This window comes from Megascapheus bottae, chromosome 15 (genome assembly GCF_031878675.1).
Source record: "Megascapheus bottae isolate mThoBot1 chromosome 15, mThoBot2.hap1, whole genome shotgun sequence".
Classification (NCBI taxonomy): Eukaryota; Metazoa; Chordata; class Mammalia; order Rodentia; family Geomyidae; genus Megascapheus; species Megascapheus bottae.
The window spans coordinates 45578807-45606526 of NC_143523.1; the positions used below are offsets into that span (position 1 = coordinate 45578807).

Below are 27720 nucleotides of genomic sequence, written 5' to 3' on the forward strand. Positions count from 1 at the left end.
CTCAGTGCTAACACACTACTACTTTGAGCCACAGCTCCACTTCTGCTTTTCTGGTGGTTATTGGAGATCGGATTCACAAACTTTCCTGCCCAGGATGGTTTTGAACTGCAATCCTCAGATCTCAGCCTCTCAGCTGTCCCTGACTTTTTAAACTCAAGAATACTGGGCTACAACTCGAGCCACAGCTCCATTTCTGACTTTTTTTGGGGGGGGGTGATTAAGTAGAGTTTGTCTCGCAGACTTTTCTGAGTTGGCTGGCTTCAAACTGTAATCCTCAGCTCTCAGCCTCCAGAGTAGTTAAGATTACAGGCATGAGCCACCTTCATATATGTTGTTTTGAAGACTTTTAATTTATGGCACACAGCTCAAGAACAAATTTGGGAAAAGATGGGTTTTTCCTGTATTCTATATTTCATGGAAAGTATTTAAAAATATCAGAACATTGTGTAGGCTATGTACATATGTTTATTTTGAAAATGTATGAAGTACTATGAACTCCTGTGTATTTTTTGGCATAAGATTATTTGAAATTTATTTTACAAGTGGTCACACTATCACTCTTAAATAAACTTTAAAATTGAGCAACATCTCTCTTCTAATGGGTACACCCATTTGATGATTACAGGAAAGGGATGAGGCCAGGTGTGGTGGCTCACACCTATATCCTAGCTAGTCAGGAGGCTGAGATCTGAGGATCAAGGTTCAAAGTTAGCCCCGGCACAAAAGGACCTGAGACTCCTATCTCCAATTAACCTCTAGAAAAATGGGAAGTGCGACTTGGATCAAAGGTTGGGCAGTAGCCTTGAGCTGAAGAGCTCAGGGCAAGCACCCAGGCCGAGTTCAAGCCCCATGACCCACAAAAAGAAAGAAAGAAAGAAAGAAAGAAAGAAAGAAAGAAAGAAAGAAAAGAAAGAAAGAAAGAAAGAAGAAGGAAAGAAAGAGAAAAAGAAAAAAGAAAGGGGTCAGATCTGGACATGCTAAAATCCTAACTACTCAGAGGAGACTAAGTTCTGAGGATTGTGATTCAAAGCCAGCCCTGGCAGGAAAGTTCCTGAGACTTACCTCCAGTTAACCACCAGAAAACTGGAGGTGGAGCTATGGCTCAAAGTTTTAGAGCAAAAAAGTTCAGGGACAGTGCCCAGGTTCTGAGTTCAAGCCCCATGATGGACAGAAAGAAGGAAGGAAGGAAGGAAGGAAGGAAGGAAGGAAGGAAGGAAGGAAGGAAGGAAGAAGGAATCAGACACAGCAATCCAATCACATAATTCCTGTGTTAGATCTGAATTCAAATTTAGAATCTAGATGTGCAGTTACAGTAGCCTTGTGAATACCCAGTTCTCTCTTACTAGGTAGCCAGGATACTTCTTCAACCTCCTAAGTGCTTGCAATTATAGGCATGCATCACCATACCTAGCCCCACTAAAACAAAATCTTAATTTCTTCTCAGTACAGAAAAGCAACCAGCTAAAAATGCACATTCCTGTTTGTCCTATAGCTAGAAGGTCTCCAGGTGGCCTATTGTGGTCAAATAACTAAGTTAAGGTTATTAGCACTTTAAAAGGAGGTGAAAGGACTCAGCTTGACTCTTCATCTGCTTTTTTTTTTTTTAAGTCTTGCTTGAAACACAGGTAAGATGGCTGGCTGGCTCTACATTGTCTTCAAACCACGTTGAGAGAAGCTGAGTGCTAGTGTCTCAATAATCCTAGCTACTCAGTGCTACTCAGTAGGCTGAGATCTGAGAATAGTGGTTTGAAGTCAGCCCAGCCAGGAAAGTCCATGAGACTCCAATAAACTACACTCTAAAAAAGCCAGAAGTGGCTCTGTGCTCAAGGGGTAGATTGCTAGTCTTGAGGAAAAGAAGCTCAGGGACAGTGCCCTGATGAGGGATAAAAATGTTTGATACAGTTGATAGAGAAAAAGTGGGTGGGTCTCTGATGATAGCACTAGTTAGAAAACCAACCCTAGACTTTTCATTAGATGAGGGGGAAGATCCAATTTTATTAAACTTCTGTTTCAAGTCAAATTACTTACAATTCATAACTAGTAGACTAGATCAGGATTTGTTTATGGACCAAATCTAGCCCACTACCTATTATAAGTAAAATTGCAATGGAACATTTCCATTTATTTATCATCTACAACTGCAGCTACTTACAAGTTTAGTAGTTGCACTAGAAACTGTTTGGCCCAGCATCCCTAAAATATTTCCTGTTTTATCTTGTATACAAAAAGTCTGTTGAGCTGGATGTGGTGGCTCATGCCTATAATCCTAGCTACTCAGGAAGCAGAAATCTGAGGATCATGGTTCAGAGCCAACCCAGGCACTAAAGTCTGGGAGACTCTTATCTCCAGTAAACCACTAGAAAACCAGAAGTGGGACTGTGGCTTAAGGGGTAGGGTGGTAGCCTTGAGCTGAAGAGCTCAGGGATAGTGCACAGGCCCTGAGTTCAAGTCCCACAACCAACCAAAAACAAAAAAAGTCTGTTGACTCCCTGGGCTAGATTTTGCATGTGAGGGATATGAAGCCCAGAGTTTATACAATAAATGAGTGGCAAATCCAGAACCATAATTCAGGTCAACCTAGTTGGCTGTGTTCTCTTTAAGGAGGAAGAAAGGTCACCCATGGCTATATGAATATTATTACACACCCAGTAGCCATATGAAATGCTCAGAAGTTCCAAATTAAGCCAACACTTTCCCCAGCCTGGTGCAGACACATGACAAAGGGATCTGCTCATACCTTTAACGTGTACTTGTAGGCCTGCTCAGCTTCCAGTTGCCGTCCAGCCTGAAAAAGAAGTACAGTAGCTGGTGGTGATGACAAACATTACAACACTGAAGGTACATGGCCTCAAGTGTTTCTACCTAATACAGAGGATAACACCATTCCAGTTAAGAACCTCTGAATTCAAAGTAGAAATAGAAATAAAAGAGGAAAAGCCAGATTGTATACATTTTAAATCCCTTCTTCACAAGGCACCCGTGACTCATGTCTATAATCCTAGCTATTCAGGAGGATAAAATCTGAGAAATCAAGATTCAAAGCCAACTAGGCAGACAAATCTGGGAGCCCCTTATCTATATCTAGGGAGAAAAAAAGCCAAGTGTGGAGGCATGGCTTAACTGGTAAGGAACCAGTTATTAGCAAAAAGGTCTAGAGTTCAAGGCCCCAGTATTCATCCCTGTCTTTCTGTCTGTCTGTTTCTCTCTCACTCACATCTATATACATTCTCTCTCTCTCTCTCTCTCTCTCTCTCTCTCTCTCTCTCTCTCTCTCTCTCTCTCTCTCTCTCTCTTCTCCCTCTCTCTCTCCTCTCTCTCTCTCTCTCTCTCCCTCTCTCTCTCTCTCTCCCTCTCTCTCTCCCCCTCCCTCCCTCCCTCCCTCTCTCTCTCTCTCTCTCTCCCTCTCTCTCTCTCTCCACTCTCTCTCTCCTCCCCCTCCCTCCCTCCCTCCCTCTCTCTCTCCCCCTCCCTCCCTCCTCTCACTCTCTCTCTCTCTCTCATCTCTCTCCTCTCTCTCCTCTCTCTCTCTCTCTCTCATCTCTCTCTCTCTCTCTCTCAAACACACACAGACACACACACACCAAAACACCAAACACATACAAATTTTTTCCATTTTAGAAAACTTCAGAACAATTTGTTCTCTCTTTTAAAAATACATAAATAAACAAAAGCACCATGAACCATTTCTTCTTCTTGGATTGAAGCAAGTTCATCAATAATAGTAAATACTTTATGGTGTTTACTAAGTGATCCATATTGTTTTCATTATGATTCTTTTGCAACTTTACATCGGTTCATTTTTAATCCTTAAGACATAGGAAATCATTACTACTTATCATTCCAGGGTAACAGAGAAACCTAGACCCAGGATAAATGGCTTGTCAGGGTTATTAAAATTCAAAGAGGAAGGTCCAGATTTCAAAACAAAGAAGTCTGGCTCCAGAGTCCAAGTTTTTACCTGGCACATTTTATCCCATCTTTATGTGGTAGAAAGAGAAAATAATAGGATTCTTCCATTCAGTTCTGGATGAGGCCACTAAACTACTCTGACTTATTAATATTACTCCTCAGATGAAACACTCCTCCAAGCGTGGCGCAGGTGACTCACATCTATAATCTTAGCTACTCAGGAGGCCGAGATCTGAGGATGGAGGTTCAAAGCTAGCCCAGGCAGGAAAGTCTGAGACTCTTATCTCCAATTAATCACCAGGAAAAAAAAAGCCAGAAGTGGTACTATGGCTCAAAGTGGTAGAGCACTAGCCTTGAGCAACAGAGCTCAAAGACAGCGCTCAGTCCCCAAATTTGAGCCCATGACAGACAAAAATAAATAAATACTCCTCCAGGTATTAAAGGAGATGATATAAATTCACGATTATACTCCTCAATTTATATACTAGTGTTTCCGAGACTACTAGGACAGCTACCAGGCCCAGAGTTCAAGCCCCATGATTAACAAAAATAAATAAATAAAATAAAAAAAAAACTTTACACCCCAAACTCTTACTTCCTACAATATTAATTATTAGAAATATTCCCCCTGAATTGCTAGGGGTATTTTCCATCAGATCTTTTCTCCCTATTTTATTACCTTTGATTCCTTTCTTCCATACAGGTAGAGACACAAATAATGTGAGCATCCAGAATAGCCAAATCAATCTTGAAAAACAGGAGACGGTTATTTATTGTTGTTGTTGTTTTGCTATTGTGATTATTCCTGCATCAAACATCCTTGTATATAAGTTCATGTTTTCACACTTAGGAACATATCTAGACTGGCAGTACTAAATGGTACACTGCTCTTGAATATGTGGTGCCAGTAGGAATTCCTCACCAAGGTTAATAAATCATACTTAATATTTTAATTCAAAACATTAATGTATATTATGACATACAGATATGATATATATAACATATATATCATATATAGGGGTTTCATTGTGATATTTTCCTTCTGGATGAAGGAGTTCAATGATTCAGAGACTCACAGAGCACTTTCTTTGCTAATTCTTCATTAGATTTTTATTCTGAAACAATAGTGCTCCCATTCTTAGAACATCCTTTCCAATAAAACCACATCTTAATATATAGCTACTCAGCACATTCCAAGTGAGATTGCCCAGGCTTAAGCTTTTTCCTTTGTCATCACATGGTCAAATTTAGAGCTCATAAAATTTCAGTTATGCATTACTGGATATGTTATTATGCATTATTGCATATGCATCATTGAATATCTCAGTTGGCCTTTTACCTGTGTCCCCTAAAAAGCGTAAAGTAAGGATAATAAGCCAGTGGCTCATGCCTATAATCCTAGCTATTCAAGAGCCTAAGATCTGAGGATAGTTCGAAGCCAACCCAGGAAAGACCATCAGACTCTTATCTCCAATAAGCTACTCAGAAAAAGCTGGAATTGGTGCTGTGGCTTAAGTAGTAGAGGACCAGCCTGGAGCACAAAGAGGCTCAGGGGACAGTGCCCAGGACCTGAGTTCAAGCCCCAGGACCAGAAAAAAAGTACTCACTTTGAGGCAGACCAGAGCCAAATATGCCCATACTTCAGCATTGTAGTTGTTTAATGCATTGGCTTCAGAAAGAGCATCCTCAGCCTCTGTGAGCTCCTCCAGCTTGAAAGAAAAAGGAGACATGAGTTGTGATGCACAGTGGTTTTCACTTAAACCAGCTGCAGTCAGCCTAGCTGAATCCACTGTATCCAAGTAGCAGATGTTCATGGCCTATGCCAGCCATTTTCAACTTTTTCAATTTTCTTCTTTTTTGGGGGGGAGGGGATTGGTTGTGGGGCTTGAGCTCTGGGCCTGGGTGCAATCTCAGAGTTCTTCAGCTCAATTGGAGATAAGAGTCTCAAGGTATTTAGTGCCTGGGCAGGCTTTAAATTGTGATCCTCAGATCTCAGCCTCCTGAGTAGCTAGGATTAAAGGCGAGAACCTCAGCGCCCGGAAAGTTTTTTCTAGCATCAGAACTTTATTCAAACAAGATCTCCTATAGCAGTACAACAGATGAATTAATAAAAGCAGAACTGATCTGATTAAAAAGCCAGGAAGGAGAATCTGAATCCCAGCTTCTTGGGCCCTCCATGTATGTACCTCTCTTCTTCCTTCGCTCCATAGAGGTCCCATGTGGAAACCTGCACACATTAGAGTTGGAAATCCACAACTATCAGATGTGCTGCCTCATTAGGTGGTTCCTCCAGCCACAGTGGGCTTCCAGATATGCTTTTAGGAAGTTTCTGGATGTGTCTGTCAAAATACTATTATCTAGGAAACTTTCTTTCCCCTACCATAAAGTATTAACAGCCAAATCCAGAGCCATCAATGATACTCTCAGGATCTCCAGGTGCTCCCCTAATTCTGGACACAAGAAGATGATCACTGTTCTTCTTTCCAAAAGGCCACCTGAGGAATAATAAAGCTCTCTTCTTCCTCAGTAAAATGACTTTTTTTTTCGTTTGTTCGCTTGTTTTTTTTGCCAGTCCTGGGGACGAAACTCAGGGCCTGCGCACTGTCCTTGGGCTTTCCTTAAGGTTGGTGCTCTACCACTTGAGCCAAGCACCAGTTCTGACTTTTCTATACATGTAGTACCAAGGAATCAACCCAGGTCTTTGTGCATGCTAGGCAAGCAGTCTACCACTAGGCCAAATTCCCTGCCCTTTGTTTTGTTTCAAGAGAGGAAAATAATGGGTTTCTAAGCTTAAAATAAGACACAGATTAGCCTTTCAATCAGGCATATACTCTGTTCCACACTTTAAATTTCTCTATTTCTTTATTCAGTCAGCCTATATTTGCTAAGATTTACACCCTATAAATAGGTACCACACCTATAATCCTAGCTACCCAGAAGGCTGATATCTGAGGATAGAGGTTCCATATCAGTCTGAGCAAGAAAGTCCATGAGACTCATCTCCAATTAAGTACAAAAAGCCAGAAGTAAAGGCTGGCTCTAGCACAAAAATCTCAGGGACAGCAACTAGGCCCAGAGTTCAAACCCCAGGACTAGCACACACAAATATACACAAAAGATTTATGCATTGCTAGTTGGTATGGTAGGTGCTAAGAATAAAAAGATATTTGGCACCAGTGGCTAACACCTGTAATCCAGAGGCTAATATATGAGGATCATGGTTCAAAGCCAGCCCAGGCAGGAAAGTTCCTATGAGATTCTTAACTCCAATTAAACACTCAAAACTGAAAGTGGTGATGTGGCTCAAGTGGTAGAGTGCTAGCCCTGAGCACAAAGAGGCTCAAGGAGAGTATCTAGGCTCTGAGTTCAAGCCCCATAAAAAGAAAAAGAGAATAAATATAATCCCTGCTCCCTAAGAACTTACTAATAGGTATGTGAAATGTAAATATCAAATTCATCAACACTTCCATTATGGAATAACATTATTTCTATAATCAAAGCCTATATATGACCTAGAGGAGAAACAAAAGATTTAATTCTACCCACTGAATAAAGAATAGCGGTAGAGAAGAAACACTAATAAACTAGATCTTGAAGGACAAGTAGGAGTTTGCTGACAAGAAAGGCATTCCAGATAAAAGAATATCATGTACAAAGGCAGGGAGGCATAAAAGAGGAGACATACTTGCCTGTGGGCACTTAAGTAGCTAGAGAAAATAGAGTAGGTAGAGGGATGGAGGGAGGAAAGCAGATGAATAGAAGAAAGAGAAATTGTAACAAAGGAAGTAGTAAGAGAACAGAATTGGGGAGGTAATGGATAATATATATTGAATGAAATCTGAATTTTACTCTAAAACGAAAGGTACCCAGCATTAAAGGGTAAAACAGAAGACTAAAATAGTATGTATATATTTTAAAAGCCATTTTGAAAACAAATTTGGACATGGGGGAGGACAAGTAACCATGTTAGCTGATAAAGCCATTAAATATAAGAACTACATAGTATAATTAAGTAACAATATTTAGGAGACAAAATTAATAGAAGTGTGTGTGTGTGTGTGTGTGTGTGTGTGTGTGTGTGTGTGTATGCCAGTCCTGCAAATTGAACCCATGACCTGAGCACTTGTCCCCGAGCTTCTGTGCTAAAAACTAGTACTCTATCACAGCACCACTTCCAGCTTTCTGAGGATAAGCCTCTCATGGACTTTCCTGCCCAGGCTGGCTTTGAACCACAGTTCTCAGATCTTGGCCTCCTAAGTAGTGGGATTACAAGGTGTGAGTCACCAGCACCCAGCTACAAGATTTTTTTTTCAGTTGTGGGACTTGAACTCTGGGCCTGGGCATTGTCCCTGAGCTCTTCAACTCAAAGCTACTGCCCTACCCTTTGAGCAATAGCCCCACTTCTCATTTTCTAGTGATTAACTGGAGATAAGAGTCTCACATCCTTTAGTGCCCAGGCTGGCTTTGAACCATGATCCTCAGATCTCAGCCTCCTGAGTAGCTAGGATTACAGGCATGAGCCACCACACGTAGCTAATGAAAAATTTTTGATATTAGCTTCCTGGCTCAAGTTTTTGTATGATGATTTGAGAATATTTTATTTTTCTAGTTCAAATTGCTTCTTCAGTTCATGAAGTATAAAAAGTAACTTTTCATCCATTAGAGCAGACTGCCCTGATAGTGAGTCCACCTGCATCGCAAATTCTGCATGGGCCTGGAAGAGAAAGTGATCTAGGTCTTCTGTGTCTACAGGCCTAGTATCAAGCCCTCATTCTCTTACCCGGTAACAGGCGATTCCCACTCCGAGCCAGGTAAGGCATGAAGGTGATCTCTTACAGGCTTGCAGGTAGGTTTTCTTTGCCTTTTCATACTGTCAAAAGAAAGTACTGTAAGAGGCAACTTAAAAGATCCTTTTGCTGGACCTATGAAAGAACTGAAAGCTGGATACTCATCCTCTCCCCCACCTTGCATCTCTGCTCTTGGATCTGAGATATTCCCTGCTGCAGGCATTCTATAACTGCTTAGGACCCATGAAAAACAGTAATCCCCAATAACTAATCTTGCAATGAAAAATATAAGCTGCTCCTCAAACAGGCAAGAATAACTCATCATATTAAAGAAAATAACCAAAAGCTACATAGTATCTGCGAAGCATCCAGAGCCCACAACCAAGCTTATAGTCCACTAGATCATACCAGTGACTGGGGACAGTTTTAACTCTGTGTACCTTTCTCACTGGACCCTAGTTCTCTCAATTTAACCTTTGTCCCCCTGAAGAAGGTTGATGATGTACTCAGTGCCCTGTCTTCCCATAGGTGCCGTGGAATCAATTTTCTTTCTCTGTACTTTGCCATATCTCTTTATAATTGGCATTTGAAGGCAAGCAGTCTGACCTAATATGGGACTTTGGACTTTTTGGACTTCAGACTTTAGACACTGTACTGGAAGGATAATCTTCTGGAGACTTTTGTTCCAGAACAATTAAAGTTAAATAACTCTTGCATTAATTTTCATATCTATTCTTAAGGGAGGTGTTAAAAGACCAGTGAGAGGAGATAAGCTATCCACAAAAAAGGGCAGACTTTTACCTGGAAGCAGCTCCAAAAGATTTATATTCTATAGAAGTTGAGGGAAGGAGTTACATTGAAAGTCTTTGGCAACCACAGGGAGTATCTGGATTCCACCTAGACTTTACCATTTTTCACTGAAAAGTGTCATGTAGTGATACACTAAATCCTGGACAAGGCAAAGACTTGACATAGCCTCATCATTCTGAGCGGCTATTGTTATTAAGAAAAATCTTAGATGATCTTATTTTGATTAAACAATATGTGCATGAAAAATACCATGGTAAAGCTCTTGGTATAATGAATATACACTGAAAGTATTAATAACAGAAGAGTAAAACAAGCTCTGTTGGTGGGCAGCATTCAATGAAAAGGGGAAAGGTGAATGGAGAGGATAAATGAGGGTGGATATGTTCAAAGTGCTCTCTACGCATAGATGAAGACAGAACAAACTGATGAAATTGTTTTCAAAGAGGGGTCAGGGAAAGACAGAGTGATAAAGGGGTGAAGCTGATGGAGTAATTGAAAGTAAGCATGGAAAAGTCACAAAACACCCCTGTAGAGCTAATGTTTGCTAATAAAAATAAACTTTCTAAAAAAGCCTTGGAGGCTGTTATATAAAGATGTGAAGGTAGAATGGGGTAATGATGTGAAAATACTAACATAAGGAAAATAATGTGAAAATAGTAACATAATGAATATGATATGAAAATACAAGGATAATGAATGTGATATGAAAATACTAAAGGAATATGATGTGAAAATACTAAAATAATGAATATAATCAGATATGAAAAATAATGGGATGAAATAGAGCTAAAATACTTAAATATATTGTCAATTGCCAACTTGTATCTAAGGGCATGTGGCCAAAAGAGATAAAATCACTAGAGCAGGTCGTATGGCAGTAATGATGGAAACAGCCAGCACCCAGGCACGTGATATAGCATAAATGTACATAGCTAAGAGTCCAGACACCTATCCCTAAGAAATAGAATAAGACACATCCCTGGGCACAACCAACTCGAAAGAGACTTTTCTGGGCCCTAACCAATCCAAGTCAAGCAAGGAGTTGGGCCAGAGAGAAGCAGCCAAGGACCAACATAAGGAAAGGACCCAGAATGAGGGACAGTACTTCTCCTGGCCTTCACTGAGCCTGTGGTTTGAGGATCTTTGGCCTGCAGAAGCTGCTCCTTGCCCAAGAGGATTGATGAGGCTGGAGCTCACACCACGACAGGACTGAGAGCTGCATCTAACAACTGATGGGCAGACCTGTTCGACTTTGGGACTAAGAGATGTCAAAGAGGTAAGTCAGTGGGTGTGCTGGATAGGCAGGATAGAATTAGGCAAGTTAGGACTAGAATATAGTGTTAACTCTGCTAAGCTATGTTAAATCAATAAACCATGTTGCATCATATTACCTGTCTATTGGTAAATACTTCACCTGCTCATGACAGAGGCTCTACAAATCACATTTAAAAACATCAGAAAACAAACAGGTGTGATGCTTATATTTGGCTGTGTAGGGGCCAAGGCAGAAGGATCATTTGAGCCCAGGAGTTTTAAGACATATCCTAGTAGTTATATGAAGAGATTCATTCTCATTCATTCATATTCTTTCTCTTCTCTCTCTTATCTGTTGTCATCATCTCTCTCCTCTACTCCTCCCACCACTGAGGATTGATCCTTACATACTATAGTTCCAAACCTTTTTATTTTTGAAAAAGGGTGTCATTACTTTTGCCTCAAGCTAGTTCCTCCCTCTACCTCCCAAGTAGCTAGGATTACAGGTATAATTCACCATGTCTGAACTTTTGTTTTCCTGGCTGTGGGGCTTGAACTCTGCCTAGGCATTGTTCCTGAACTCTTTTTGCTCAAGAATAGCACTCTTCTACTTTGAATCACAGCTTCCACTTCTGGTTTTTTTGGTGGCTAATTGGAAATAACAGTCTCATAGATTTAACTGCTCTGCCTAGCTTTGAACCTCAGATCTCAGCCTCCTGAGTAGCCACCCATGCCTGAAATGCTTGTTTGTTCTGAGGAAGAATCTCCTGTTTTGTCCAAGTTGGACTCAAACTCCTGGGATCATGTAGTCCTCCTTTCTAAGCCTGTGGCATGCTGGGAGAAAATGTGTGTGCTTCCACAAGACCCTATTACTTAAAAAAATTTTTTTTCAAGCCAGAGGCCTATGGCTTGCTCACACCTGCAATTCTAGCTTCTCAGGAAGCTGAGATCTGGGGATCATGGTTCTAAACTAGCTCAGGCAGGAAACACCATGACTCCTATCTTGAATAAACTACTTAAAACAGCCAGAAATGGCACTGTGACTCAAGTGGTAGAGCGCTGTAGAGTGTTTGCCTTGAGCAAAAAAACAGCTGAGGGACAGTACCCAAGTCCAGGATGACAAAAGCAAAACAACAACAACAAAAACTTTCAAAAGAGGTAGCCTACAAGGCTCATTTCTTATATGCCCAATGTTAGAGATGGGCCTATAGCTGACCCTTAGCAAATAGCCTAAGAACTAACCAGCTAGTGATGAGGAAACATGTAGCTTATATTAATATCAGCAAGAAATGTTTCCCTAACTACACTGTGGCAGGACTGTGATTTCTTTTTGTGAGCCCTCTTATTTCATTATGTGGAATGACTGTTATTTGTATAAAATAAAGAGACAATTGAGTGCTCTGAGTGGGAGCAGTGGAATAAAGTGGAAGCCAAGCAGGGAACCGAAAGGCTTTAGCAGGATGTTAGCAAACACTGTCTTGGATGCAGGATCTATGGTGGCTCATCCTACTATTTACTCTGGATATATTCGAAATTTTCCATAAGAGCAAGTTGGTTTTTGTTTCCACCTTGGTGTATTTCCTAAAATAGGGTGAGGGACTGCTAATTGTCAGGTCATGGGGAACTGTGGCCTCGGGTGAGCTCAGCTAGACTAAATGTGATTGTAAGGGGACGGAAGTTTGGCAATGTGCATTTGAGGTCAGGATACTTTCTATTAGTTGAGTCAAGCACAAAATATTTTTATTAGTGCAAACATAGTTTATATTATATGGTTAAGAAAATACTTAGCTAATTTGATCTTTTCTGAGTTCTTAGTAACTCTTTAGTAGAATAATAGAAAGAACCACAGACGAGTTTTAGACTGCTGAGTCTCAGTCCTTCTTCTATGAATTATGAACCATCTGATGTTGGGCAATGGTCTTTTATGTTTTGGGGTCTTTTATGTTTTTAGGATGGATATAAATGCTTGAACCATTGTCAGGTCCCAGGCTATAGCCTGATTATGTGGTTACTACCCACTCTCTACTCCTTACCTCTTTCTCTTCCAGATAGATGAGCCCCAGTCGCAGGAAGATGAAGTGCATCTCAGTCGCATCTATTACAAAACTAATTGTTCGCTCATAACATGCCTTGGCCTCAGCATGATTTCCACTCAGAAAATAGAGATGGCCCTTCAAGCCCCAGACATTAGGGTTCTGAGAAAGTAGACAAATAATACCTGAGATGAAGTCATATTTAAGAGTACCTAAAGTGAAAGTGGCACTGTGGCTTAAATGGTAGAGCTCTAACCTTGAGAAAGTCAAGGACAGTGCTCGGGCCCTGAGTTCAAGCCCCAGGTCGGGCAAGAAAAAACAAATCTAAAAGTACCTTAATCTTTCGGTGCCCACGAGGCATGGACAGGAAAGTCCTTGAGACTCTTAACTCCAATTAACCCAGAGTATCACACACACAAAGTAACTTTGATGACTTTGGTTGAACACTTGCATTTAGATTAGTAAATGTTTCCTTTTTCTAATAATACCCAGTAAGTTACACTGGGAGGTATTTTTCTAGATCTTCCCTCTCCATTCCCTTTTTTCCTGTCTTTCTTCATTCTTTTCTCTCCCTCCTCCTTCCCCCCACCCACAGTCACCAGCAGTCACCCGAAATATACTTGTGATAAAAAGGTGTCCCCAAGCTGGTGTACCAAAACTGGCCTGAAACTCCTGACTCAAGGTGTCTTTCTTCATCAGCTTCCTAGGTATCAGGGACTGAGGCAAGCTACATTAGGGATCTTAAGAGCCAGTGTTCTTAGTAGGTAAGTTGAGCTAGGCACTGGTGGCTCATGCCTGTAAATCTCATTTCTAATTAACCATTCAAAAACTGGATGTGGAGCTGTGGCTCAAAGTGGTAGAGCACTAGCTTTTAGCAAAAGAGCTCAGGGACAGTATGTAGACCCTGAGTTCAAGCCCCACAGCCGACAGAAAAAAAATAACATATTACTGATATAGTCTAGCTGTATGGCAGATTCTTGACACCTCAGATAGACAAGATCAGATACACAAGAGATGGAGACAAGAGGATTCCAGTTCAAGGCCAGCCCAGTAATCTAGTGAGACTCTCAAAAACAGACTGGGCATGGTGGGGCACACCATACTACTTAGGAGACAAAGGTAGAGGCTAGCCAAGGCAAAGCTAGTAAGATATTATCTGTAAAACAAACTAAAAGCTAGCCGGGCACTGGTGGCTCACGCCTATAATCCTAGCTACTCAGGAGGCTGAGATCTGAGGATCATGGTTTAAGGCCAGACAGGGTACAAAAGTCTTGGGCACAACAGGACTTGTGGCATGTCTCAATGGTAGAGTACTTGCCCATCAAACACAAGGTATTAAATTAGTCCCTGAAAAATAAAACAAATTCTTGTACAGCAAGTCTTTTGGTTTTAAGTACCCATGTAATCAGCAAGAAAACAGGTACTCAGGTCACAAGATCCTTCCATTAGTAAGGTCATACTTGAATGACCTTTCCATACTTGAATGATAACTTCAAAACTTTGCAACAGTAAACTGACTATTACCAAGTACCTAACATGAAAAAACACATGTTCCTAACCTACTTTACTTAGTAATAACCCAAGTTTAGTAATCTAATCAGACAATATCTGTGGGTCAAAATAATATACTAAGAATGACAGAAGCACAGGAGATGTCCACAACAAAGAGGAACACTTATCCTAAGGCAAGTTTAAATTAACCACCTCAACCACTTTCACCACAATGATGTTAGAGCTCATGGCACCTCTCATGAAATGCACCCACACCAATTATTGGGGTGTGTACATACTACCCTTCCTCTGTTTTGCTTTATTAATAATCTTTATTAATAATCTTATTTAACTTCATAATTTTTTAAGAAATTCTTATTCTGCAATAGAAGGACTTTAACTTTAAAAAAGGGATGTCCTCAGATCCCCACCAACCTCACAGACAGGCCTACTAGCTTGACAAGTTTGATGTGTGTGTGTGTGTGTGTATGGGTGTGTCCTGAAGCTTGAACTCAAGGTTTGGGTACTGTTCTTGAGCTTTTTTGCTCAAGGTTGGCATTCTACCACTTTTGCCCCAGCTCCACTTCTACTTTTTGGTGGTTAATTGGAGGTAAGAGTCTCACAGACTTTCCTGCCTGGGCTTTTTTTCTTTCTTTCTTTTGCCAGTTCTGGAGACTTAACTCAGGGCCTGAGCACTGTCCTTGGTCTTTCCTTAATGCTAGTGCTTTGCCACTTGAGCTGATTCTGGCTCTTCTATATATGCAGTACTGAGGAATAGAACCTGGGTTTTCATACATGCTAGGCAAGCACTCACTCTAACACAGGCCAAACTCTCAGCCCCCTGGGCTGGCTTTTGAATCATGATCCACAGATCTCAGTCTCCAGAGTAGCTAGTATTACAAGTATGAGTACTGATCAGTGCCTGGCTGGCATCACTAACTTAAACAGAGCCCTCTTGTCCCTCCCTCCACCAACAAGGCCTAATGAAAGTATCACCAGGTAATCCATTTGTGCTGCTTGCTGAAGACATTCCTCTGTCTTGGCAAAATCTTTCTTGAGAAGGTGTGTCTGGGCCAGTACCAAGTAATACTCACAGCTGGGGCCTCCTTGAGGACATAGTAGCTCATGTGCAAGCACTCTGTGCACATACTGAAAGGAAATTAGATTTCATGAAGAGCATGAGAATGGCTGCACATTGTATATTGTCAGTCCCATAGCCTCTTTTTTTTCTTTTCTTTTCTTTTCCTTTCCTTTTCTTTTTTCTTTTTTTGCCAGTCCTGGGGCTTGAACAGAGCCTGGGCACTGTCCTTGAACACTTTTTGCTTAAGGCCAGTGCCACTTCTTATTTTTTCTGTGTATGTGGCATAGAGAAATTGAATTCAGGGCTTTGTGCATGCTAGGTGAGCACTCTACCACAAGGCCACGCTCCCGGCCCCTAGTCCCAAAGCTTTTGTGGTTGAAGTAGTCTTTCTCCACTAATAAATAGTAAATACAGAATGTAATGATTGCCTTCAACCTCATATGGTTAAGAGTGATTACAGACATTCAGCACTTAGTGTTCCATCACCAATTACCCTGTCAACTAATGTTGATGTGTTGAAGTGAATAACCACAGCACTGCACAATTCTGGTTTTGATGGCCAACATGCAGAGATTTGGACTACTTTATTTTCTATTTGGCTATTGGCCAAGGGGGTAACATTTCCAAACATATATACATTGTGTCCTAATCAACCCTATCCTACTCCCTCTTCAAAACAATTTCAGTGGGTTGCACTGTCTATTTTCATACATGCAAACAAACCCCTTCAACCATATTCCCTCCCCTTAGGTTTATTATGTAGCAATCCAAGGTACCTCATCAACCACTCCATTTACATATGGGTAACATTTTTTGTTATTTCCAGACAGCTGTCATTGAAGGAAATCTAAGGTGAGGCACAACTTATTTTGCCAAAATTCTAGACTTACATCATGGAAACATAAATATCTGTTCATGTTTGCCAGTTGGAATTTGGAGATACTCCTTATTTTTACCTTTTAAAAAGCCTGAAAATATCTGGGTGCGGTGGCTCATGCCTGTAATACTACCTACTCAGGAGGCTGAGATCTGAGGATCACGGTTCAAAGCCAGCCTGGGCACTAAAGACCTTGAGACTCTTATCTCCAATTAACTACTAGGAAATGGGAAGTGGGACTGTGGCTCAGAAGCTTTGAGCTGAAGAGCTCCGGGACAATGCCTAGGCCCAGGGGTATGGCGGCAGTTAAGCTGAAGAGCTCAGGGACAGTGCCCAGACCCAGAGTTCAATCCCCATGAATGACCAAAAAAAAAAAAAAAAAAAAAAAGCCTGAAAATAGCTCTGAGATCTGAGGATCATGGTTCAAAGCCAGCCCAGGTATGGAAGTCTGTGAGACTCCTTTCTCCAATTAACCACCAGAAAACTGGAAGTAGTGCTGTAGCTCAAGTGGTAGAGTGCTAGCCTTGAGCTGAAAAGCTCAGGGCAGTATCCAGGCCCAGAGCTCAAGCCCCACGACTGATCAAAAAAAAAAAAAAAAGCCAGAAAATGTGACAAAGACAGCTACATGTCGTAAATGGGAGGGAAACCCTTCTTTTATCCTGTCTGTCTCATTTTCACAGAAGACAGGGAAACCTCCACTAACACAACCCCTGAGAGAACTGTGGGGGAGGGACTGCAGCCTTTTCTATTGCTTTCTGGTTCTCTAACTTGGGATAATGAATTATTTAACTCCACTGGAAAGGTACATATGCCACAAATTCCTGTGTAATATGATCCAATTCCACCCAGTTTGCAATTTGGGCATATGAGCAGGATCAGGACCCTGTTCCTGGGTCTTGCTGCCTCTCCCACTGCCTTTTCATGCTTCTCAATTCCCAGATGGCTGGCAGGCCTTGTAGTTTGGGTTCCTTTGGAGAGATGCTGCAGTTCTTCAGCTGCCCTTCTTGTGTCTGCGAGGCTAAGTCAAATGTGGGAGCAGTTATATTTTTTAGGCAAATTTTACCAATAAAATAATCATTAACACCTTCATATTGCCACATGTATCTGTTTTTACTGGGTCAGCATTAAGAAGGGGAAAAGGATGGATACCCCATCACACATGTAAGTTTCCATAAGAAAAGGTGAGAAAGTATTTCTTTGACTGGTATTCTATAATAAACAGACTTTCCATGTTGCATACACCACTAGCAGAGTGGTTCATATGGTCCTTAAGGTGTGCTCTTAGAAGTACACTTGAGGGCCAAGAGTTTGGCCTAGAAGTAGAGTGCTTGCCTACCATGCACAAAGACCTGGGTTTGACTCCTCAGTACCACATACACAGAAAAAGCTGAAAGTGGTGCTATGGTTCAAGTGGCAGAGCACTAGCCTTGAGCAAAAAGTGTCCAAGGACAGCGTTCAGGCCCTGAGTTCAAGCCTCAGGACTGGCAAAAAAAAAAAAAGTATTCTTGAAGAAGTGGGAGTGTAGCTCAATGTTGAGCTTTAATAGGCATAAGGCCTTTGACTCAGTCTCCAGCACACTCATGCACATGAATGTATGCACACATGCCTGATTTCTGTTTCATAAATGTTTTAGTTTACAAACACCCCACTGTGGATAAAATAAGTAGGTTACTAAAGTTTTCCATCATTGCCCTTTTCCAAATATCCTGACCTGTACAGCATTGACTTTCATCAAGAAGCGTATGGTCTCCATGAAGATTGTGATATGTGTTTGGGGAACACTACTGGGGGGTGGATGCAGAAAAGCTGGTAAATCTTGACATTTTGATACTTCTGAAAATATATTAAAAGAATAGAAAGACATATGTAAAGAAAAAAATGTCAAAAACTCAGATACAGTAATATAGTATATAGAGTATTGTGATCTAATATGTGAGAATGACTAATCTACAAAGCGGTACATTATTGCTAACAATGGTTCCCAGGATGGAAAACTCAGGTTTCTAAAGGTAGGGGTACTGACATGTCACAACCAAATGAATAGCTTCCCAAAGAAGCTTTAGATCTCTTTGGTAGAAAAAAATTGTAAATAAAATAAAGATTCATAGGCCAGGCACAGTGGCTCATGCCTGTAATCCTAGCTACTCAGGAGGCTGAGATCTGAGGATCAAGGTTCAAAGCCAGCCCAGGCGCAGAAGGACCTGAGACTCTTATTTCCAATTAACCTCCAGAAAATGGGAACTGGGGCTTGGCTAAAGAGCTCAGGGACAACTCCCAGGCCCAGGAGGAGGGCAGTAGCCTTGAGCTGAAGAGCTCAGGGACAGCACCCAGGCTGACGTCAAGCCCCATGAACCACAAAAAGAAGAAAGAAAGAAAGAAAGAAAGAAAGAAAGAAAGAAAGAAAGAAAGAAAGAAAGAAAGAAAGAAAGAAAGAAAGAAAGACTCACAGGACCAGGAGTGTAGCCTAGTGGTAGAGTGCTTGCCTAGCATGCACAAAGACGCGGGTTCAATTCCTCGGTACTTTTGGCTTTCCTTGAGGAAAGCCCAAGGACAGGGCTCAGGCCCTGAGTTCAAGCCCCAGGACTAGCAAAAAAAAAAAATCCTTACTTACTGAAGGAGTTACAGATGGGCACTTATATTTCATGCCTGTAGCCCTACCTGCTCAGGAAGCTGAGATCTGGACAAGTTCAATTCATAGCCATCCTGAGCTGAAGTCCACAAGACTTCCTCTCTAATTAACCAGCAAAGTGCCAGACTGGAAACATGGCTCCAGCCATGAGATAAAGTAAGCCAAGTGAAAGCATAAAATCACTCTGAGTTCAAGCCTTGGTACTAGGGGGAAACAAAAGAATTATACCACTGAGTTTGAATTTCAGAGCCTAAACTAATCTGAGGGAATAGAAACAAAATGATTTTTGAACAAGTCAAGATGGCCACTTTAAAATCATAAAAATTTCATCCTTGTCTAGCTTACTTATATACCCTCTTTGAACTGTTAATCTTTAATCTTAATTACCTTTTTTGTTCAATGTAGCATCCTTTAAAACTATGCTAGATGTATTTAGACCAATAATTGGATCCAGAGATTGTTTAAGTGTTATGGGTTCTCGTGACTCAGACTGCAGTTTAGAAGATTCTTCACCAAATTCATCTAGAACAGAAAATGTCATTGCTAGTCCTAATAAATATTGATAAAAACAAAAAAGCCTTTTTCCTTGGGTATTTAAAAGGTTATCATAGTAGATAAAATATCCACTGCATAAGAAACATATTTTATAAGTACTGCATAGAAAAACAATCTTGCTTGGTAGATATCTCAGAATAATTTAAAGAACACAAGCTCACAGCTTCTGTCCTATCAGTAACTACCCTCCAGTATAACCTTGCTTGTCCCAGTCACAATAATGTTAAATAGATTGCTATTATAAAAATTACCTGTTACAAGACTATACTTTCAAGGATCATTTCTATAGAATGTTACTAGAGAAATCTCACTGATGGTATAGAGTACTGGAAACCACGAGGAGGAGACACAATGTTCTCTCCTGAGTGTGAAGCCAGTAATTTGTGTTGCTTTTCTGCAACTGCCTTTTGCCATTGATGATTGTTCTTCTCTCCTTTTGGGAGAGTAAGAGGGGGAAGAAGCAGTCTGAGTGACTTCCAGTTTAAAAAAAAATTACCTGTTACATTTAGAATCTTAAGGATCCAGATTAGAAAATGATTACATTTTAGATATTATTAAAGCTCTGAAAGAATAGGAAGTCTATATTCTTCCAGTGTTCAAAAAGTAATCCTATTCATAACTAGATGTAAGCATATCTTATGTTGAGGGAAGTGTCCTTGAGGAGCACTTGAAATAATCTTGTTTCAAGATTCTTTACTTCAGTCACATTTGCAACGTCTCCTTTGCTATATAAGGAAATATTCATAGGTTCTGGAGATTCAGATATCTTTGAAGATGCATATTCAGGCTAGCACAGCAATTTTGTATATAAACACTTGTTCAACAATGAAATAACATTGTTTCAGAACAAAGTCAGTCACTGGAGGAATGTTTTCTTTCTTTCTTTCTTTCTTTTTTTTTTTTTGCCAGTCCTGGGCTTGAGCTCAGAGCCTGAGCATTGTCCTTGGGCTTTCTCAAGGATAGAGCTCTACCACTTGAGCCACAGTGCCACTTCCAGCTTTTTTTCTATGTATGTGGTATCAAGGAATTGAACCTGGGTCTTTGTGCATGCTAGGCAAGCACTATTAACCACTAGACCAAATTCCTGGCCCTGGAGGAATGCTTTTGAAGGCTAGACCTTGTTCTTGGCCCCTAGGAAGGGATCCATGGTTTCTACTTCCCATAAACAATGAAGTGAGCAGCCTTTTCTGCCACGTGCTCTGGTAACCATGATATTCTGCCTTACCTCAGGCCTAAGACAGTGGGGCTACCTGGACTGAAACCTGAGACTGAAATCATGAGCCCAAATAAATCCTTCTTGGCCAGGAGTGTGGCCTATTGGTAGAGTGCTTGCCTAGAATGCATTAAGTACTGCGTTCAATCCCTTGGTACCAGATTCACAGAAAAAGCTGGGAAGTGCTGCTGTGGCTCAAATGGTAGAGTGCTAGCCTTGAGAATAACCAAAGACAGTGCGCAGACCCTGAGTTCAAGCCCTAGGCCCTGCAATCCAATCCAATCCAATCCAATCAATCAATCCTTAAGTCCTTTCCCTCAGGTGTTTTGTAACAATAACAAAAGCTAACATACATATACATTTAAAATAAATCTTCTTTTTTTTTCTCAAGGTTAGTGTTCTGCCACTTGAGCCACAGCATCACTTTCTGCTTTTTCTGTGTATGTGGTACTAAGGAATTGAACCTAGGGCTTCGTGCATGCTAGGCGAGCATTCTACCACTAGGCCAAACTCTCAGCCTACAAAATAATCTTAAATAAATAAGGAGAATGAACATTCAGTTTAATGTTCCGAAGTCTTAGCTATTTGAAAAGAGGATAAGGACACAAAGCAATATTTGAGTTTTATAAGTCAATATGGATGTTTATAATTCTTAGATTAATCATCAGAAGAATTATGAGATAAGGCTGGAAGTGTAGCTCAGTAGTAGAATGCTTGCCTCAAATGGGTAGGGCCTGTCCAAATCTCAGCACTGAAAAAGAAATAGATTACAAGACTAATTTTCAGGCTGGGAGTTTGGCCTAGTGGTAGAGTGCTTGCCTAGCATGCACGAAGACCCCGGTTCAATTCCTTGGTACCGTATACATAGAAAAAAGCCAGAAATGGTGCTGAGGCTCAAGTGGTAGAGCTCTAGCCTTGAGAAAGTCCAAGGACAGTGTCCAGGCCCTGAGCTCAAGCCCAGGACTGGCAAAAAACAAAAACAAAAACAAAAACTAATTTTGAAGCTAACTGAAGGAAGGAATAGAATAGTAAAGTTTCAATCAATCTGAAAGCAGTCAAGAGAGGAGAGAAAAAGGAATGTGTATGTGTGTGTGTGCCTATATGCCATACCAAAAACAAACAAAAAAATCCCAACAATAACAATGCTTAACCTGAAGGGTATCAGTAATGTAATACTCCAATTAAAGGACAGATATGGTTGACTTCGTAGAATCCAAGTATATGGTAGTTATAAGAGACATGTAAAATAAAATCATAGCTGGATGGCTCATGCTTGTAATCCTAACTATTCAGGAGGCTGAGATTTGAGTATCACAGTTTAAAAGCAGCCCAAGCAAGAAAGTATGTAAGACTGTTACCTCCAATTAACCAACTGAAAACTGAAAGTGGAGCTATGGCTCAAAGTGATAGAGCACTGGCCTTGGGCAGAAAAGCTCATGGACAGCACATAGGCCCTGAGTTCAAGCCTCATGACTGACTAAATAAATAAATCATAAAGCCAGATGCGGTGGCTCACACTTGCAATCCTAGCTAGTCAGGAGGCTAAGATGTGAGGATCACTCTGAGGCAAGCACTCTACCACTAGGCCAAATTCCCAGCCCATATTATTCTTCTTTCTAATGGCTGTGTCAAAGAGTCTTCCCTAGTGTCCTTTAAACAAACTCCAGCACTCATCCATTTAGCAAATATATATACCTGGTGCCTACATTGTATAAATGTTTCCTTATAACTCCTCACTCTTCACTCCCCACTTCTACCTGCTAAGGGCTCTGCCTTGACTGCTGTTGAAGAAGACTCATTATTTGTGTTATTTCCAGCTCCCCAAGGGCCTATAGTAGATTCCATTTTCCCTTTTTCTTCCACATTCTCCATGGCATTGGATACAGTGCCCATGCTCTTTTTCTTTGCTGCTGGTGTCTGGAGCGCTCGTGCTTGAAGTTGTTTGAAAGCCTCATGAAATGCCATTTCCATTCGAATATCATTGTTTTGAATTTCATAGTATAAACCTGAGAAATATTTAAAATGAATGACAGATTTTTTGGCATCATATAATGAAAAATGGCAATATATAAGTAACTTTTCCCAGATATTTCTGGAAGTTTAAGAACTACTTGAGTTGGGCACCAGTGGCTCATGTCTATAATCCCAGCTACTCAGGAGGCTGAGATCTGAGGATCATCATTCAAAGCCAGCCTGGGCAGAAAAGTCCCCATGAGGCTCTTGCTTTTAATCAATCCCCAGAAAACTAGAAGTGGCGCTGTGGCTCAAAGTGGTAGGGCACTAACCATGAATGAAAAAGCTCAGGAACTGTGTCCAGGCCCTGAGTTCAAGTCTCATGGCCGACAAAAGAACTACTCAATGAGCTAATTAAGAGTAGAAAGGAGCTGGGAGCTTGGGGGCACACAGTAATGCCAGCTACTTAGGAGGCTGAACTCTGAGGCTCAAAATAAAAGCCAGCTTGAGCAGAAAATAGCCTCAAAATTATGTCTCTTTTTAATTAGAAGGAAAAAAAGCTGGACTGAAGGTGTGGCTTGAGAGTAGAGCACCAGCCACAATGAGAAAACAAAAACTGAGTAATCTCTGAAATCAAGCCACAGTAGCAAAGATTAAAGGGAGGCTAGAAAGGAAAAAGACACTCTTAGAGTGAAAAAAAAATCCACACTCATATCACAGGAAAATAGCATACCAAGTAAAGTCCAAGCTATAACACTGGTTGGCTCCAAGCAAGTGGCATCTTCAAAGAAAATTTCTGCTTGTTCATAGTTCTCCAACAGGACAGCCAGGACACCACACAGCAACAAGCTGAAAAGAGACCACCAATTCAATGCTCCCATGTCACGTTCATGGAACCAAGACCATTTCACTAACAGATGATCAGTTCAGACTTAATCTGCACCTCTTTGTACCTGTCAATATGACTCTCATTCAGGGAAAGGGCTTTCCGGAAACACTCCTGTGCTTTGGTATTGTCTTCAATGAGGAGGCAGAAGGCACCATAGTCCAGCCAGTGTTCCAGGTTGTGGGGCTCACGGACCAGCCTCTAGGCATACAAAGCATTCCGAAGACCAAGATTACTGTAACACTATGTCATACTTTTTATTTTTATTTACTTATTTATTTATTTATTTTTGTGGGTCATGGGGCTTGCACTTGGCCTGGGCTCTGTCCCTGAGCTCTTGAGCTCCAGGCTACCACCCTACCTTTGGGCTTGGGCATTATCCCTGAGCTCTTCAGCTCAAGGCTACTGCCCTACCCTTGAGCCAAGCCCCACTTCCCATTTTCTAGAGGTTAACTGGAGATAAAGAGTCTCAGGTCCTTTTGTGACGGGCTGGCTCTGAACCTTGATCTTCAGATCACAGTCTCCTAAATAGCTAGGATTACAGGAGTGAGCCACCCTTCCTTGGCATGTCTTACTTAAAACTAAAAAAAATTAATAATATATCACTAGGAAGCAGTCCACAAATACTGTTTTACAAAAGCAAGGGCCAAGACACTTTTTTTTTCTTGCCATAGGATCCTCAAATGCATACTACACACAATGATTTTGGCTCTTAATAGGTACTAAAAATGGTTGAAATAATTAAAATTTGATTCCTGAAGATATTTTTCCCAGTGTCTAGTTAACCTACAACCTAAACTCATTCAATACCTTGGGACCCTGAAGTTTGCTCATATTGTTATGAGCATAAAGATGTGAAGGTAGAACCGGGGGTAAGGATGTGAAAATACTAACAAAATGAATATGATGTGAAAATACTAATATAATGAATATGATTAGAGTGAAATATAGCTAAAATACTTAAAGAACTATATTGTCAATTTCCAACTTGTATCTAAGATAAACCATTAGAACAGGGTATATACCATTAACAATAGAAACAGCCAGCACCAAGCACACTTGATAGTGTAATTGTAAGTGGCTAAGAGTCCAGACACCTGGCCATAGGAGATAGAGTAAGACAGCGGCGCATCCCTGGGCACAACCAATCAGAAAGTCTTTTCTGGGCCCTAAGTAATCCGAATCAAGGAAGAAGGAGTTTGGGCCAGAGAGGAGCAGCCAGGGACCGATATAATCAAAGGACTCAGAATGAGGGACAGCACTTCTGTTGGCCTTCACTGAGACTGTGGTTTGAGGATCTTTGGCCTACAGAAGCTGCTTCTTGCCCAAGAGGACAGACGAGGACTGAGACTCACACCACAACAGGACTGGGAGCTGCATCTTAACGGGATTAAGAAATGTCAGAGAGGTGATTCCAGCAGGTATGCTGGATAGGCAGGATAGAATTAGGCAAGTTAGGACTAGAATATAGTCTTAACTCTGCTAAGCTATGTTAAATCAATAAACTATGTTGCATCATATTACCTGTCTATTGGTGAATTACTTCGCCTGCTCATGACAGGAATATTAACTATGTATAATAATTTCTGCCAAAATTTTGAGATGGCAAATATGAGAAAAAAGGATGCCTGCTAATGAGTGAAAACTATAAATACTGCTTAATTATACTAAAAAATATAAATGAGTTGAAAGATATCCCATATTCATAGATTGGAAGACTAGTATTTTTGTTTTGTTTTTGCCAGTCCTGGGGACTGAACTCAGGGCTAAGCACTGTCTTGGGCTTTCCTCAAGGCTAGTGCTCCACCACTTGGGCCAGTGCTCTACCACTTGGGCCACAGCACCACTTCTGGCTTTTCTATGTATGATGTATGTGGTACCAAGGAATTGAACCCAGGTTGAAAGACTAGTATTAAGATATTAATTCTGGGGCTGGGAGTTTGGTTTAGTAACAGAGAGCTTGCCTAGCATGCACCAAGACCTGGGTTTGATTCCTCGGTACCACATACATAGAAAAGACTGAAAGTAGTGCGGTGGCTCAAGTGATAAGACTCTAGCCTTGAGAAAAGCCAAGAACAGTGCACAGGCCCTGAGTAGCTAGGATTATAGGCATGATCCACAGTGCCTGGCTTGGCAAGACTTTTTTTTTTTTTTTTTTGCCAGTCCTGGGCTTGAGCTCAGGGCCTGAGCACTGTCCTTGGACTTTCTCAAGATTAGAGCTTTACCACTTGAGCCACAGCACCACTTCCAGCGTTTTTGTATGTATGTGGTACCAAGGAATCAAACCCGGGTCTTCGTGCATGCTAGGCAAGCACTTTAACCACTAGGCCAAACTCCCGGCCCCAAGACTTTTTTTTTAATATTATTATAAAGATGATGTACAGAGGGGTCACGATTTCATAAAGTAGGTAATGAGTACATTTTTTTTTGGACAATGTTACCCTTTCCCTTGCTCTCTCCCAGTTTTTCCCTCCATTCCCTCCAACAAGTTGTACAGTTCGTTTTCAACATAGTATCTAGTGAAACCATTGCTGCAACTGTTCACCCTTGGTCCGGCCACTAAACTTTCACTTATTTTTTTTTTTTTTGGCCAGTCTTGGGGCTTGAGTACCATCCTCTGGCTTTCTCAAGGCCATCACTCTATCACTTGAACCACAGCACCACTTCCTGCTTTTTCTGTTTATGTAGTACTGAGGACTCAAACCCAGGATTTCATGCATGCTAGGCAAGCACTCTACCACTAGGCCAAACTCCTAGCCAAAACTCTCCATTTTTCTGTTCTATTTTTCTTTGATAGACTATGCTCTAGTCTCATGTAAGAACATTTCTTCTAAAAGTTTTATGGTTTTATGCTTTATATTTAGATGTATTATCCATTTTGAATGGATTTTTCTAAAATATTGAAGATTCATTTATTTTGCATAAGGATAACCAATTATTCTATTTGTTGAAAAGATTATCCTTTCCCACTAAATTTCTTTATATCTTTTTCAAAATTTAATGACCTTATTACTATGGGCCTGTTTTTTGATTCTGTCCTATGGATCTACCTTTTAGCTGTTCAAGTTTGATTTTGAATAATCATAAACTACAACTTATCACACCTATATTCACAAATAATAACCACCATTACTGGGAACATATTTGATTACCTCTTCATAATATACTGATGCCATTCCATAGTTTTCATTGACTTCTGCTTCATATGCGAAGAGTCGAAGTTGTTCGCTGGTTGACTGAATGGTTGGAATAGGGCCTTGGATATCATCTGGCATGGTCTTGCCATCATGAAGGTTCACAAAGGGATTGAGCAAGCAAATGAAGCGTTTCCAAAGAAAGGTTTAGGAAAATAAAATGAATGTGAGATCCAGTTATGACAGATCCTACAAAGGAGACATTTAGAAACACGAAAAGTAGAGAGGGGAAATCCCTAATAGGGTCTGGGAACTAGTGGATCACATGTCACATATTTAATCCTAGCTACTCAGGAAGCTGGAATTCTTTTGGTAGCCTAGCAAGCCCAAGGCCCTGAGTTCAAACCTCAGTAACAAATACCACAGGGAAAAAGGGTACACTCTGCATATGCACATTAGAAAGAGTTGATCTAGTACAATTAGTACTATCCTGGGTCAGAAGCTATGGCTGATCCCTAAAAATGCTTAATGAAAACCAAAATAGTATCAAGCACAGTTACTAAGGAGTACAGAACCTACAGCCAAATCTGTGATGGTCCAAAGACAGCTTCTGATCACTGATTGGTGCCCTTGTTATTTGGGCACTGGGTGCTGGTGGCTCACACCTAACTATTCAGGAGGCTGAGATCTGAGGATTGCTGTTTGAAGCCTGCCTGGACAGAAAAATCCCATAAGACTCTAATCTTCAATTAACTACCAAAAAAGCCACAAGTGGAGCTGTGGCTCAAGTGGTAGGTCACTAGCCTTAGCACAAAAGCATAGTAATGTCTTTAGTTCCATCTGTTTTCAAAGAAACAACAACAAAATACATACAAAAATGAAAAAGAAAGCAAGACAGATAAGAGCTATACAAATACTGATACAGACAAGTGGTAGAAAGCAGGCCACTAGTCACAGAAATGACAAGTTTGAAGTGTTGGCCTTTGAGTATAATTTCTGAAAACACAGTTTTTTCTTTTATTATTATTATTTTTTTTGCCAGTCCTGGGCTTGAGCTCAGGGCCTGAGCACTGTCCTTGGACTTTCTCAAGGCTAGAGCTCTACCACT

The 27720-nt window shown here is 40.9% G+C and overlaps 1 protein-coding gene and 1 non-coding gene across 3 annotated transcripts in view; one reads left to right on the plus strand and one right to left on the minus strand.

The window, feature by feature from the left end:
* Cfap70 (cilia and flagella associated protein 70) overlaps positions 1-27720 on the minus strand; it is a 55741-nt gene that overhangs the window by 463 nt on the left and 27558 nt on the right. The window contains exons 12-23 of one of the 2 annotated variants that reach the window (XM_090346547.1): positions 26631-26756; positions 23546-23679; positions 23326-23441; positions 22397-22645; positions 19259-19393; positions 17954-18075; positions 15281-15433; positions 12794-12955; positions 8690-8779; positions 5517-5618; positions 4589-4656; positions 2738-2785 (exon numbers count right to left, since the gene is read on the minus strand). In XM_090346547.1, the coding sequence (XP_090202673.1) occupies positions 2740-2785; positions 4589-4656; positions 5517-5618; positions 8690-8779; positions 12794-12955; positions 15281-15433; positions 17954-18075; positions 19259-19393; positions 22397-22645; positions 23326-23441; positions 23546-23679; positions 26631-26756 (1503 nt within the window). In that variant the 3' untranslated portion in view covers positions 2738-2739. The remainder of the gene's footprint in view (positions 1-2737; positions 2786-4588; positions 4657-5516; positions 5619-8689; positions 8780-12793; positions 12956-15280; positions 15434-17953; positions 18076-19258; positions 19394-22396; positions 22646-23325; positions 23442-23545; positions 23680-26630; positions 26757-27720) is intronic. The other variant, XM_090346548.1, reaches the window with a different exon arrangement.
* LOC150054281 (small nucleolar RNA U3) lies at positions 19685-19898 on the plus strand. The gene has a single exon (XR_016537990.1). It is a non-coding gene; the product is annotated as a small nucleolar RNA U3 (small nucleolar RNA).